The sequence below is a fragment of the Cherax quadricarinatus genome, chromosome 4 (genome assembly GCF_038502225.1).
Source record: "Cherax quadricarinatus isolate ZL_2023a chromosome 4, ASM3850222v1, whole genome shotgun sequence".
Lineage (NCBI taxonomy): Eukaryota > Metazoa > Arthropoda > Malacostraca > Decapoda > Parastacidae > Cherax > Cherax quadricarinatus.
Window position 1 is genome coordinate 14,073,460 of NC_091295.1, and position 15,051 is coordinate 14,088,510.

At 39.7% G+C, this 15,051-nt stretch overlaps 1 protein-coding gene across 3 annotated transcripts in view; it reads left to right on the plus strand.

Moving 5' to 3' along the window:
- Positions 1 to 15,051, plus strand: part of LOC128684200 (galactokinase) — a 98,340-nt gene that overhangs the window by 69,830 nt on the left and 13,459 nt on the right. For all 3 annotated transcript variants that reach the window (XM_070094634.1, XM_070094630.1, XM_053770357.2), the window contains exon 8: positions 12,429 to 12,549. In XM_070094634.1, coding sequence (XP_069950735.1) covers positions 12,429 to 12,549 — 121 coding nt within the window. The remainder of the gene's footprint in view (positions 1 to 12,428; positions 12,550 to 15,051) is intronic.

The window sequence follows — 15,051 nt, forward strand, 5'->3', positions numbered from 1 at the left end:
TGTTACTGGGGGTAACTGTAGAAAATTATTCCTTTCATATGTATGTAAATAAGTTTATTCAGGTATACACAAATACAGTTACATAGATTATCATACATAACAACATATGTGTAGAGAACCTAGGATAACCCAAAAAAGTCAGAGTGACTTATTTCCATTGCCTTCACTCAGAGCATCATTTCTTCTCAAAATGATGTTACATGAGAATGGGAGTGTTCTTCTTTATTTATTCTACCGTATCAATGTAGAGACAACCTGTACACAATGTAACTTGTACACAAACCAGACGTGTACACTTCGTTTACAAAACTTACCTTCGCCTGGTTTGTTTACATAACTCTGCGCCGGTCCTCTCTCATGCATTCATTCTTTCTCTCTCTCATTTATTCGTTTTATCTCATTTACTTACTCCTGACCCTACATTAAGACTACAAATATTTTAAGGTAAGTAATGAGTGAACTGTATATACATTTTATTGCTCTGGGATGCTTAAATATCATGGAATATATGTGTGGGTGGGTTGGCCTGGTATGGTAGCCCGGCTGACTACCATACATACCACACTTGATCTTTTACAATAAATACTACTCATCTCACCCTATATTTTAAGGTAAGTAATGAGTGAACTGTATATACATTTTATCGCTCTGGGATGCTTAAATATCATGGAATATATGTGTGGGTGGGTTGGCCTGGTATGGTAGCCTGGCTGACTACCATACATACCACACTTGATTTTTTACAATAAATACTACTCATCTCACCCTATATTTTAAGGTAAGTAATGAGTGAACTGTATATACATTTTATCGCTCTGGGATGCTTAAATATCATAGAATTGTATGTGTGGGTGGGGTGGCCTGGTATGGTAGCCTGGCTGACTACCATACATACCACACTTGATTTCTTACAATAAATACTACTTGTCTCACCCTAGATTAAGACTATAAATATTTTAAGGTAAGTAATGAGTGCACTATGTGTGTATTGTACTTTTTATTGTTTTTTGATGCCTGGTTCTATTGCTAACTTAATATATGTTAGTGTAAACTTGTTATCTAGTGTTTGTATGCATTTGTAAGTGGAAAAAAAGGGTGTTCCACTTTACGGCGGTTTCCGCTTTACGGCGGTAGCCTGGAACCTAACCAGCCGTATAAGTGGGGCCTTCCTGTATATATATATATATATATATATATATATATATATATATATATATATATATATATATATATATTCTTTCAACACACCGGCCGTATCCCACCGAGGCAGGGTGGCCCAAAAGGAAAAACGAAAGTTTCTCCTTTTACATTTAGTAATATATACAGGAGAAGAGGTTACTAGCCCCTTGCTCCCGGCATTTTAGTCGCCTCTTACAACACGCATGGCTTACGGAGGAAGAATTCTGTTCCACTTCCCCATGGAGATAAGAGGAAATAAACAAGAATAAGAACTAGAAAGAAAATAGAAGAAAACCCAGAGGGGTGTGTATATATGTGCTTGTACATGTATGTGTAGTGTGACCTAAGTGTAAGTAGAAGTAGCAAGACGTACCTGAAATCTTGCATGTTCATGAGACAGAAAAAAGGACACCAGCAATCCTACCATCATGTAAAACAATTACAGGCTTTCGTTTTACACTCACTTGGCAGGACGGTAGTACCTCCCTGGGCGGTTGCTGTCTACCAACCTACTACCTATATATATATATATATATATATATATATATATATCTTTCTTTCTTTCAACACACCGGCTGTATCCCACCAAGGCGGGGTGGCCCAAAAGGAAAAACGAAAGTTTCTCCTTTTACATTTAGTAATATATACAGGAGAAGAGGTTACTAGCCCCTTGCTCCCGGCATTTTAGTCGCCTCTTACAACACGCATGGCTTACGGAGGAAGAATTCTGTTCCACTTCCCCATGGAGATAAGAGGAAATAAACAAGAATAAGAACTAGAAAGAAAATAGAAGAAAACCCAGAGGGGTGTGTATATATGTGCTTGTACATGTATGTGTAGTGTGACCTAAGTGTAAGTAGAAGTAGCAAGACGTACCTGAAATCTTGCATGTTCATGAGACAGAAAAAAGGACACCAGCAATCCTACCATCATGTAAAACAATTACAGGCTTTCGTTTTACACTCACTTGGCAGGACGGTAGTACCTCCCTGGGCGGTTGCTGTCTACCAACCTACTACCTATATATATATATATATATATATATATATATATATATATATATATATATATATATATATATATACACAGTGGTCCCTCATTGTTCGTAATTAATCCGTTCCTGGAGCCGTTACTATAAACGAAATTTACGATTTACGAATCAATTTTCCCCATAAGAAATAATGTAAATACAATTAATCCGTTCCTGACACCCAGAAGTATTAAAACAAAAAATTTTTTTACATGAAATATACATGTAGTACATAAACAATACAATGGGAAATGATGAATGAAACATTAACAGCATAACACTTACCTTTATTGGAGATTCTTCTTAGTGTATGGGAGACTGGAGGAGGAGAGAGAGTGGATTGTTTATAGTTTGGAAGGGGAATCCCCTTCCATCAACACCTCAGGTACCATTTGCTTTTCTGGGGTTGCTTCTCTTTTCTGTTTCTTAATGCCACTAGGACCACCTTGAGAGTCACTGGAGTCCTGTCTCACAAAATAACTGTGGAGAGAGCTCTGTTTCTGGCATCTCTTTAACACTTCCCTAAAATGGCCCAAGACTTTGTCACTGTACATGTTGCCAACCTGGCTTGCAACAACCTTGTTAGGGTGATGTTTCTCCATAAAGCTTTCCATCTTACCCCACATAGTAAAAATCTCTTTAATTTCTGAAGAAGACACCTTCTTCTATCTCTCTTCCTCCTCCTCTGCAGCAAGATTCTGAGCTGCGATGTGTTGCTCTTCCTGCTGAAGCTCTTGCAGCTCCTCAGTGGTGAGCTCTTCATTGTGGTCTTCCACCAATTCTTCCACATCCTCCAAACTCACATCCAACCCCATGGAACTCCCCAGTGCCACAATTGATTTTACAACAGACATAGGCTCATTAGGGTCAGTCCCAAATCCTTCAAAATCCCTCTTGTCGACACAATCTGGCCACAATTTTCTCCAGGCAGAGTTCAAAGTACTGGTAGTCACTCCCTCCCAATCCATACCTATAAGGGTTATGCAATGGAGGATGCTGAAGTATTCTCTCCAAAATTCCCTTAGGGTCAAGTGAGTGTCTGTGGTCACAGTCAAACACCTGTGAAACATTGCTTTTGTGTAGAGTTTTTTAAAGTTTGCAATAACCTGCTCGTCCATGGGTTGGAGGAGAGGAGTGGTATTCGGGGGCAAGAACTTTACTGTGATGAACCCAAACTCCTCGAAAATTAGGTCATCCAAGTTCGGAGGATGAGCAGGTGCATTGTCCATTACTAGCATGCACTTGAGATCCAATTTCTTTTCCATGAGATACTCCTTCACACTAGGGCCAAACACTTCATTGAACCACTCGACGAAAATTTCCCTCGTGACCCATGCCTTACTATTAGATTTCCAAAACACACACAATTTACTCTTCATAACATTGTTTTTCCTGAACACTCTGGGATTTTCAGAATGGTACACTAGTAATGGCTTCACTTTGAAATCCCCACTAGCATTAGCGCAGAACATTAGCGCCAGCCTGTCTTTCATAGGCTTATGTCCTGGCATTGCCTTTTCCTCTTGTGTAATGAAGGTCCTGTTTGGCATTTTCTTCCAAAAGAGGCCTGTTTCGTCACAATTGAACACTTGTTCAGGTTTCAGTCCTTCACTGTTTATGTACTCCTGGAATTCATGCACATATTTTTCAGCCGCCTTGTGGTCCGAACTGGCAGCCTCACCATGCCTTACCACAGTGTGTATGCCAGTACGGTTCTTAAATCTCTCAAACCAGTCTTTGCTGGCCTTAAATCCACTGACTTCACCACTATTTGCAGACAATTTCTTTACCAAATCTTCATGCAACTGCCTAGCCTTTTCACAAATAAACGAAGTCATAAGAGTATCTCCTGCTAATTGTTTCTCATTTATCCACACCAATAATAACTTCTCAACCTCTTCCAGTACTGGTGATCTCATTTTTGTCAGCATAGTTACTCCCTTTGCAACAACAGCATCCTTTATTTCATTTTTCTTGGCCACTATGGAACATAAGGTTGTGTAGGGTTTCTTATACATCCTGGACAGTTCAGCCACACTTGTACCACTTTCATATTGTTCAGTGATGGTTTACTTAAATTCAATCGTATTTCTCACCTTCTTTACCACAGGCTTGGCACTAAGAGCTTTCTTTGGAGTCATGGTAGCTTATTTAGTACTTGCAAGCACTAAAATAAATGGAATATTATGAAATATTTCGCTGGAGCACGCGAGGGGACCTTCGCTCACTGGTAAACAATGCCAGACTGGCTGCTGCTCTGGCCCACGCCGTACGTACGCGTCCCGGACGAACTACGACTCGCGAGTCAACCTATGAAAAGCGAGTCCATGTTTATACGAAAATACCCCTATGATTGGCGAATTTTACGATTGCCGGGAACTACGAAAAGCGGGTGACCACTGTTTATATATATATATATATATATATATATATATATATATATATATATATATATATATATATATATATATATATATATATATATATACTATATACATATAGTATATATATATATATATATATATATATATATATATATATATATATATATATATATATATATATATATATATATATATATATATATATATATATACTATATGTATATAGTATATATATATATATATATATATATATATATATATATATATATATATATATATATATATATATATATATATATATATATATATATATATATATATATATATATATATGCAATAAGATCACAGTAAACAGGTGATTTCAGAATATGCAAAACAACCACTCTGAAAGAATAGAGAAATTCCAAGTGCTTTCGTGACTGCTCACATTATCAAGGAACTATGTTCCTTGATAATGTGAGTAGTCACGAAAGAGCTTGGAATTTCTCTATTCTTTCAGAGTGGTTGTTTGGTGTGTATATATATATATATATATATATATATATATATATATATATATATATATATATTATATATATTATATATATAAATATATATATATTATATATATTATATATATATATATATATTATATAGGGAAGTACCACCTCTATAGCTGGAATGGGGACCCTCATCCTCAGAGAAGACAATAAACGTACCTCAGAGAAAACTCAAGGTTCTCCCCGGAGCTGTTTGAATATTTTCTTCTCCTACCACCCCCTATATGTTTCTAATTCTATGTGAACATTTATTAATAAACAAAATACATTTACAGAAAAAAACATAAACATGAATACAATGGCACAATGTATCAAAGATGATGAATTTCCTCCAGCTCCTCCGAGGCTGGACGTGAGCCAAGTATGCAGCAAGCATTTCCCCTCTGGATGGCGACGCTGAGGCGCTGGAACATGAAAGTGGCTGCCCTTGGGTCCCTGGTGGTGTCGATGAGTCTGGAACCCAATTCTTTAAGGAAACGTGTGGCATTTTTTCCCCATGATCCCAAGGTCTCCGATCCCACTGGGACAAATTGATACTGTTGGCTAATGTCCCTGTACTTGCTGATCTTGTACTCCTCCCTGTGGTCAGCAGCTCCTCCCTGTCGCCCCACACTGTGATGGATATAGGTGTCAGCCAGTGTGGACACACAGGTATAGTCCCATGCTAAGAGCTTGCCATTCTTCCAAGGATAGATGGTGATCCCGTCGGGGCGGTTTGCTGGGTTGTGGGTATTGTTTGCTGCAAGTGATCGTGGCTCCCTCTCGGCAGGGCATCCAGCTGTAGCAAGGGTTCTCTTAATGATGTCGTTGACCTCATTGTGTCTTGCATGCCAGCCCTTGGTTTTGGAACAGTTAAGACCATGTAGTCCGTATTGGTCTGCTTGCACTTCGCCGCAAATACACATATATTCTGTGTGAATTGGGGCAGCAAGGCGCAGAGCCACTGCAATACGGAGGGTCTTAGGGTCGAGTCGCGTTCCCATTGCCGATATGGGAACTGTTTGGAGGAAGTCCCCGGAGTGAGGTGCACTCACAGCCTGGAGACGGGCAATCTCCCTATCTGATGTTGCAGCCCTGAGCATGTTGGCAAGCACCTTTTCAGCAATTGGGCTATCCCAGCTTGACTGTTTGTGAGCCAGTGCTGCACTAGGGTTTGGTGCTGGAGCAGCAAGAGTCTCCCATTCGGTGATGGCACTGACATAGCTAGGGTCTTCTATTCCTGCTGAGTCACTGAGGGTGTCAGGAAGAATTTGTCTTATCAACTCGTTTGATGCAATGGAAGAGGATAGGAAAGCTGGTAGAGCAATCTGGGAGGATCTGCGTACTCCTAGCCCTCCAAGCCTGACCGGAAGTGAGGCTTGCAACCACTGTCCATCGTCAAGGGAAAGATTCAATACACTCTCTAGCATGGCCTTCAGGAGAGAGTCATATTCCTTGAGTTTTGGACTGCTGAAGGCTGGGGAGCATCTCAGAAAATAGGTAAGTTTTGGCGTTGACAGGCACCTGGTGAGTAGGTAGAAGGCATCGTGTGTGTCAATGTCTTTCATCCTGCTTTCCATCGTCCGGAGGTCTGAGACTTTTTTTCCTAGGACCAGATCGATGGCATTGGACCCAAGAGGAGCACCGAGGAGAGTGCTATTGGCTGGATCAATGGCTCGTGCTCCTGGTAAAACGGTACTAATATTCTGTATCAACTGTTGATTGGTAGAAACTATTTCACATTTGGAGGGGTTTAAAGAAAGGCCCAGGCTTTCTCCCATGTCTTTAATTTTACTGATGTCCTCCAGGAGAGACTCTGTTGTGCCAGCCAGGGTACCGTCGTCCAGGAACCAGAACCAACGATGGCATCGTATAACGTTAAATCTGACTAGTGATACATTTTAACGCAAAAATTTTGCCTCGACTAGCGCTAAAAAACTTGACCAACGCGATTCGTTCCGTTCGAGATGCTTCCACATGTGGCCTGAGCGCGCCTCATTTGTCCCATTGGTGCCAGTGTTTACAAGCCAGCCAGCCACTGCGGTAGCATCCAAACATACAATCAGAACATTTCATATTATCACAGCCTTTTCAGTGATTGCACCTGCAAAATAAGTCACCATGGGCCCCAAGAAAGCTTCTAGTGCCAACCCTACAGCAAAAAGGGTGAGAATTACTATGGATATGAAGAAAGAGATCATTGCTAAGTATGAAAGTGGAGTGCGTGTCTCCGAGCTGATAGAAGATGTTGAGAGACTGTTCTTGGTGTGGATAAACGAATGAGGTAAATATACGAGTTTGTGTAATGAATGACCCAGGATGTCATCTCATTGACTGACTGACTGACTGACTGACTGACTGACCTGACTGACCTGACTGACCTGACTGACCTGACTGACCTGACTGATTGACTGACTGACTGACCTGACTGACCTGACTGATCTGACTGACCTGACTGACCTGACTGACCTGACTTACTTACTGGCTGACTGACTGACTGACTGACTGACTGACTGACTGACTGACTGACTGACTGACTTACTTACTTACTTACTTACTTACTTACTTACTGGCTGACTTACTTACTGGCTGACTTACTTACTGGCTGACTTGATTGACTGACTGACTGACTTACCGACTTGACTTTACTGACTTACTGACTTGTAGTCAAGAAAGTCACTAGACTCAAGATTTCCTATCAAATTGCTCCACTCAGTTTATCAAAAGTTTGTCTAAAGATGCCTTATGAATTTTGTCCTATAGAAGTTTACTGCATTCCCTGTCAATGTTTAGGGGCCTGTAAATCACACCCAAGATTAGTTTATCATGACTCTCAATAAACTGTAGCCAAACACTCAGTATCCGATGCTTCTAATTTAACGTCTTGTGTAATGCAACAGTTTAGGTTATGTCTGATGTACATTCCCTCTGCACCACCCTTCCTGTTGACCCTATCTGTGTGGAATAATTTATAGCCTTGTATGTGGCATTCAGAAGGCATTTCTCTATCTTTCAGGTTGAACCAGGTCTCTGTTATAGCAATACTATCTATGCTTCCTGCACATGTAATTAATCTTAGCTCATCTATCTTTTTTCTAACAGTCCTGCTATTAGTATAGTAAACCTTAAGGGAGCTAGCCACTCACTGCCCTCTACTGTCTCTCTTTGTTTGTTGACCAGTTCCATTGTCTTTATTATTAACTTTGTGATAAGTTAGATGAAGTGGCAGTAGACAAAGGGATTCTCACTGGCAGGTGTGATTTCCCAGTGGAAGTAGGTCATTCCCGAGAGTTGGGCCAGGAGTTAGCAAGTAGGTTTTGATGACCCGTTTCTAGGGAATTCTATTTACTGGTGACAATGCTTTCGTCTGCTGCAGCTCATCTGACTTTAGTATTAAAGATCCAGTCTTCCTGCCTGTACTTCAAATTCTTCAAGACTATAGTGCTCATCACCTGCTCCTAGGCTGAGGGATTGATCATCTCATCTTCTGTCTGCTGTACATATTTCTATAGTCTTTGGATAATGTCCATGTATTGTATTGATGAAGTCACTATATGGCAAAATTTTACAAGTAAAGATTCCCAGATGTTGCACATGTGTCTGTTAGTACAAGCTTGTCTATACAAAATGTTTGAAATTGCTATCTGAAATAGTGCTTCATCCTTACCTACTTAATCTCTTTCAAATTTCTTATTCTTTTTTTTTGTTTGTTTTATTAACACATTGGCTGTTTCCCACCGAGGTAGGGTGACCCGAAAAAGAAAAAAAAACACTGTCATTATCATCATCATCATTCACTTCATCACTGTCTTGCCAGAGGCATGCCTACACTACAGTTAAAAAACTGCAACATATCAACACCCCTCCTTCAGGGCACAGGCACTGTACTTCCCACCTCCAGGACTCAAGTCCAGCTTACCAGTTTCTTGAATCCCTTCATAACTGTTACTTTGCTCATGCTTACCCCATCCCTCTAACCTTTCCTATGACCCCCTACCTTCCACTACAGATTTATATGCCCTCCAAGTCATTCTGTTTTGTTCCATCCTTTCTGAATGTCCGAACCATCTCAACAATCCCTCCTCTGCCCTTTGGATAAAACTTTTAGAAACCCTGCACCTCCTGATCTCTAAGTTAAAGATTCTTTGCATTATATTCACACCAAACATTGCCCTCAGACATGACATCTCCACTGCCTCCAGTCTTCTCCTTGTTGCAACATTCACCACCCTTGCTTCACACCCATATAAGAGAGGTGGTACCACTATACATGTACTCTCATACATCTCCATCTTTTCTTCCATGGATAATGTTCTTTGTCTCCACAGACTCCTCAGTGCTCTACTCACCTTTTTTTTTTTCTTATCAATTCTACGATTCACCTCATCTCTCACAGACCCATCTGCTGACAAGTCCGTTCCCAAATGCCTGAATACATTCACTTCCTCCATACTCCCTCCAATTTAATATCCAATCTTTCACTACCTAAATTATTTGTTATCCTCATCATCTTGTTCTTTCCTGTGTTCACTTTTAATTTCCTTCTTTTACATACCCTTCCAAGCTTGCTCACCAACCTCTGCAACTTCTCTTCAGAATCTCCCAAAGCACAGTGTCATCAGCTAAAAGCAACTGTGACAATTCCCACTCTGTGTTAGATTCTTTCTCTTTTAATCCCACACCTCTTGCTAACACCCAATCATTCACTTCTCTTACAACCCCATCTATAAATATATTGAACAACCATGGTGACATCACACATCCCTGTCTTAGGCCTACTTTTACTAGGAAATAATCTCCCACTCTCCTACATACTCTTAACCTGATCCTCACTATCCTTGTAAAATCTCTTAACTGCTTTCAGTAATCTGCCACTTGTTCCATACATTTGCAGCATCTGCCACATTGTTCCCATATCCACTCTATCATATGCCTTTTCCAAATCTGTAAATGCAACAAACCTTTTTCTTTCATCTTTCAACACACCGGCTGTATCCCACCGAGGCGGGGTGGGTGGCCCAAAAGGAAAAACGAAAGTTTCTCCTTTTACATTTAGTAATATATACAGGAGAAGAGGTTACTAGCCCCTTGCTCCTGGCATTTTAGTCGCCTCTTACAACACGCATGACTTACGGAGGAAGAATTCTTTTCCACTTTCCCTTGGAGGTAAGAGGAAATAAACAAGAACAAAAACTAGAAAGAAAATAGAAGAAAACCCAGAGGGGTGTGTACATATATGCTTGTATATGTATGTGTAGTGTGACCTAAGTGTAAGTAGAAGTAGCAAGAGGTGCCTGAAATCTTGGATGTTTATGAGACAGACAAAAGACGCCAGCAATCCTACCGTCATGTAAAACAATTACAGGCTTTCGTTTTACACTCACTTGGCAGGACGGTAGTACCTCCCTGGGTGGTGCTGTCTACCAACCTACTACCTATAAAAAACCTTTTTACCTTTATCTAAATACTTTTCAACTATATGCTTCACTGTAAACACTTGGTTTACACCCCCTACCCTTCCTAAAGCCTCCCTGTTCATCTGCAATCCTGCTCTCCATTTTTTTTTTTTATTAACACACTGGCCAATTCCCACCAAGGCAGGGTGGCCAAAAAAAGAAAAACTTTCACCATCATTCACTCCATCACTGTCTTGCCAGAAGGGTGCTTTACACTACAGTTTTTAAACTGCAACATTAACACCCCTCCTTCAGAGTGCAGGCACTGTACTTCTCATCTCCAGGACTCAAGTCCGGCCTGCCGGTTTCCCTGAATCCCTTCATAAATGTTACTTTGCTCACACTCCAACAGCACATCAAGTATTAAAATCCATTTGTCTCCATTCACTCCTATCAAACACGCTCACACATGCCTGCTCGAAGTCCAAGCCCCTACCCCGCCTTCCTTCCACTACAGACTGATACACTCTTGAAGTCATTCTGTTTCGCTCCATTCTCTCTACATGTCCGAACCACCTCAACAACCCTTCCTCAGCCCTCTGGACAACAGTTTTGGTAATCCCGCACGTCCTCCTAACTTCCAAACTACGCATTCTCTGAATTACATTCTCACCACACATTGCCCTCAGACATGACATCTCCACTGCCTCCAGCCTTCTCCTCACTGCAACATTCATCACCCATGCTTCACACCCATATAAGAGTGTTGGTAAAACTATACTCTCATACATTCCCCTCTTTGCCTCCAAGGACAAAGTTCTTTGTCTCCACAGACTCCTAAGTGCACTGCTCACCCTTTTCCCCTCATCAATTCTATGATTCACCTCATCTTTCATAGACCCATCCACTGACACGTCCACTCCCAAATATCTGAATACATTCACCTCCTCCATACTCTCTCCCTCCAATCTGATATCCAATCTTTCATCACCTAATCTTTTTGTTATCCTCATAACCTTACTCTTTCATGTATTCACTTTTAATTTTCTTCTTTTGCATACCCTACCAAATTCATCCACCAACCTCTGCAACTTCTCTTCAGAATCTCCCAAGAGCACAGTGTCATCAGCAAAGAGCAACTGTGACAACTCCCATCTTACTATTAATTCTTTCAATAATAGCTCTACATACACTTTACCAGGTATAGTCAATAGGCTTATTCCCCTATAATTTTTACACTGTCTTTTGACCCCTTTGCCTTTGTACAAAGGAACTATGCATGCTCTCTGCCAATCCATAAGTACCTTCCCCTCTTCCATACACTTATAAAATAAAAGCATCAACCATTCCAAAACAATATCCCTGTCTGCTTTTAACATTTCTGTCTTTATCCTATCAACCCTAGCTACTTTACCCCCTTTCATTGTGTCCAGTGCCTCATGCGCCTCCCCACAATCACAACTGGCTCTTCCTCACTCCTACAAGATGTTATACCTCCTTGCCCAATGCATGAAATCACAGCTTCCCCATTTTCAACCTTTAACAGTTTCTTAAAATATTCCCTCCATCTCTCCGATACTTCTAACTCTCCATCTAATAACTCTTCTCTCCTGTTTTTATCTGTCAAATCCATTCGTTCCCTAGGCTTTCTCAACTTATTAATCTCACTCTAAAAATTTTTCTTATTTTCAGAAAAATTTGTTGATTGCATCTCGCCCGCTCTCATTTGCACACCTTTTACATTCCTTCTTCACCACTCTCTTAACCTCTGTTTTTCTCTCCATATACTCCTCTCTCCTTCTATCACTTCTTACTCTTTATAGAAACAAAATCATACTAATTTCTGGTAGTGTATGGATACTTTTCTTAAAGCTGCTGGTCTTCCTTCTTCAGAAATTTCGTTCTGTATTGCACCTTTCAGGGATGACTATGATGTATCCTGCTCTGAGTTAGATCAACTAGTGGAAGCTGCCCTTGAAGTTCCTGGTGTGTTTGGCTCAAGAATGACAGGTGGTGGCTTTGGTGGCTGCACCGTCACACTGGTAAGTGGGGTTTTGTGCAGTTTTTGTGGCTTCACTGTAAAACTGTCTTCACCAATAACCGATAACAAAAGTCTGTTTATCCAAGATTGATTCTTGTGTGTTTAATTATCTATTTGTAATTATAGAATTGTGGCATACATTCTCTTCTGCATTATCAAATGGAATTGTTCCTTGTCATTCTTACAAGGTATTTCTAGTGCCTTTAGTCTTTGTAATATACTTTTCTCAATATTCATATTTTTTTCATTTGCATTTTGTCTATTGTCTGTGTCTTTGGGTGCATATGATATGCTATATTTTCATATTTCAGTTTAGGCTAGCATGTGCTTCAGACAATCTTTTTAGAATGTTAGTTTAGGTTAACATGTGTCTTGGACAAGCTTGTATAGAATTTGTCCATCCATTTAATTTCATTATTCAGTCTAATTTCTTCATGGAACCTATTTTACACTTTCACCCCATTTTCATTGCATATCATTACTGTGCATTTTATCTGTGTTGAACTTGAGCACTCATTTTTTATTGCTTCATTAATTCTTTGTCTAAATCTTGTAGAGTTTTACAGTAATTTTTAATTGAAATTTTTCATATAAAAAATTTCATGATAAAATATAATCATATACAGCCTCTCCTCACTTAACGATAGAGTTCTGTTCCTGAGATCAGGTCGTTAAACGAATTCGTCACTAAGTGAGGTGCATACTATAATGGTAGTGAGTTTGTGTCAACCATCTTTCATATTATTTTAATGTTACTTTTGCACCATTTATAACATTTCTGGTATATTTTTAAATGTTTATACAGTAGTATACTGTATATTGAAATAAACAGAATAGAGGAAATCAGCTCTAATATATATTATTTAGGTATGAGTAGTGGTCAGAGAGCGCATCGTAAGTCCAAGGCGTCGGTAAACAAGTACGTCGCTAAGTGAGGAGAGGCTGTACACTATACAGGTGTTATACTTATTAGCTTGTGATAAATTATTTATTGGGTGTATAAACTAAAACTCCATGGGGAAGAAGAGAAGAATCCTTCCTCTGTAAACTATATGTGTCATAAAAGGCATCTAGAATGCTGGAAGCAAGGGGCTAGCAACCCTTTCTTCTCTATAAATTACTAATTGTAAAAAGAAGAAAAACTTTATGAAAGCATTTCTTTTCTGGGTCACCCTGTGTCAGTGGTAGATGGCTGGCATGTTAAAAAAAATACATAGATGGTATTCTGAATTGAGGTCAGCACTTTTCTTGAAGATAGCCATTGAATGAATGATGGTAAATGTGTTTTTTTTAATTTGGGTCACCCCACATCAATAAAAGAGGGCCGTTGAGGCAAAAACAAATTTTTTAATTGTTTTGTCTACTTGGGAGTATGTATTCTCATGGCACTTACTTAGTGTGGGCCTGTAAGGACAGCTTTTCTTTTATCACTGCCTACCTATTTTGCTTTAATGAAAAAGTATCCCTTATCCCTTATAATAATTTGCCTTCTATTCCTTGTGTATTTTGTAGTTTCCTAATTGGTGTTTCAAGAGGAACTCATATCGAAAGCATTTTCTCAGAGTTCAAATAACTGTGGTCTTCTCACTTATTCCACTCTTTTTCTATTTCTGTGACTAATATTGCTGCTCAGAATATTTTTGCTCATTGAAAGTTATATTATTAAATAACTGCAATACTAAGTTCTTCAAAATTTTTTAGCCAATTTTCTCTACTTGCTTTTTATTTTTTAAAACTGGCATCTCCCACTGAGGTAGGGTGACCTGATAAAGAAGAAAACACATTCAACATTGCTCATTCAATCATTGTCTTACCAGAAGAGTGCCAGTATCACAGTTCAGATGATCCTCTAAACTACATCATTGCTGCCCCTCCTTCAGAGTGCAAGCACTGTACTTCCCACCTCCAGGTTCCAAGTCTGGCTAACCAGTTTCCCTGAATCTCTTCATAAATGTTACCTTGCTCACATTCCAAAAGCATGTCAAATCACGAACACCATTTGCCTCCACTCACTTCTATTTAAAATGCTCACACAAACCTGTTGGATGTCCAAGCCTCTAAACACTCAAAAACTCCTTTACCCCCTCCCTCCAACCTTTCCTAGGTTGATCCCTATTCCTCCTCTCCACCCCAGATTTATATGCCCTCCTGGTCATCCTATTTTCTCCATCCTCTCTAAATTTCCAAACCACATTAAGAACCTTGTAGGTAGTAGGTTGGTAGACAGCAACCGCCCAGGGAGGTACTACCGTCCTGCCAAGTGAGTGTAAAACGAAAGCCTGTAATTGTTTTACATTATGGTAGTATTGCTGGTGTCCATTTTTCTGTCTCATAAACATGCAAGGTTTCAGGTACGTCTTGCTACTTCTACTTTCACTTGGGTCACACTACACATACATGTACAAGCATATATATACACACCCCTTTGGGTTTTCTTCTATTTTCTTACTGGTTCTTGTTCTTGTTTATTTCCTCTTACCTCCATGGGGAAGTGGAACAGAAT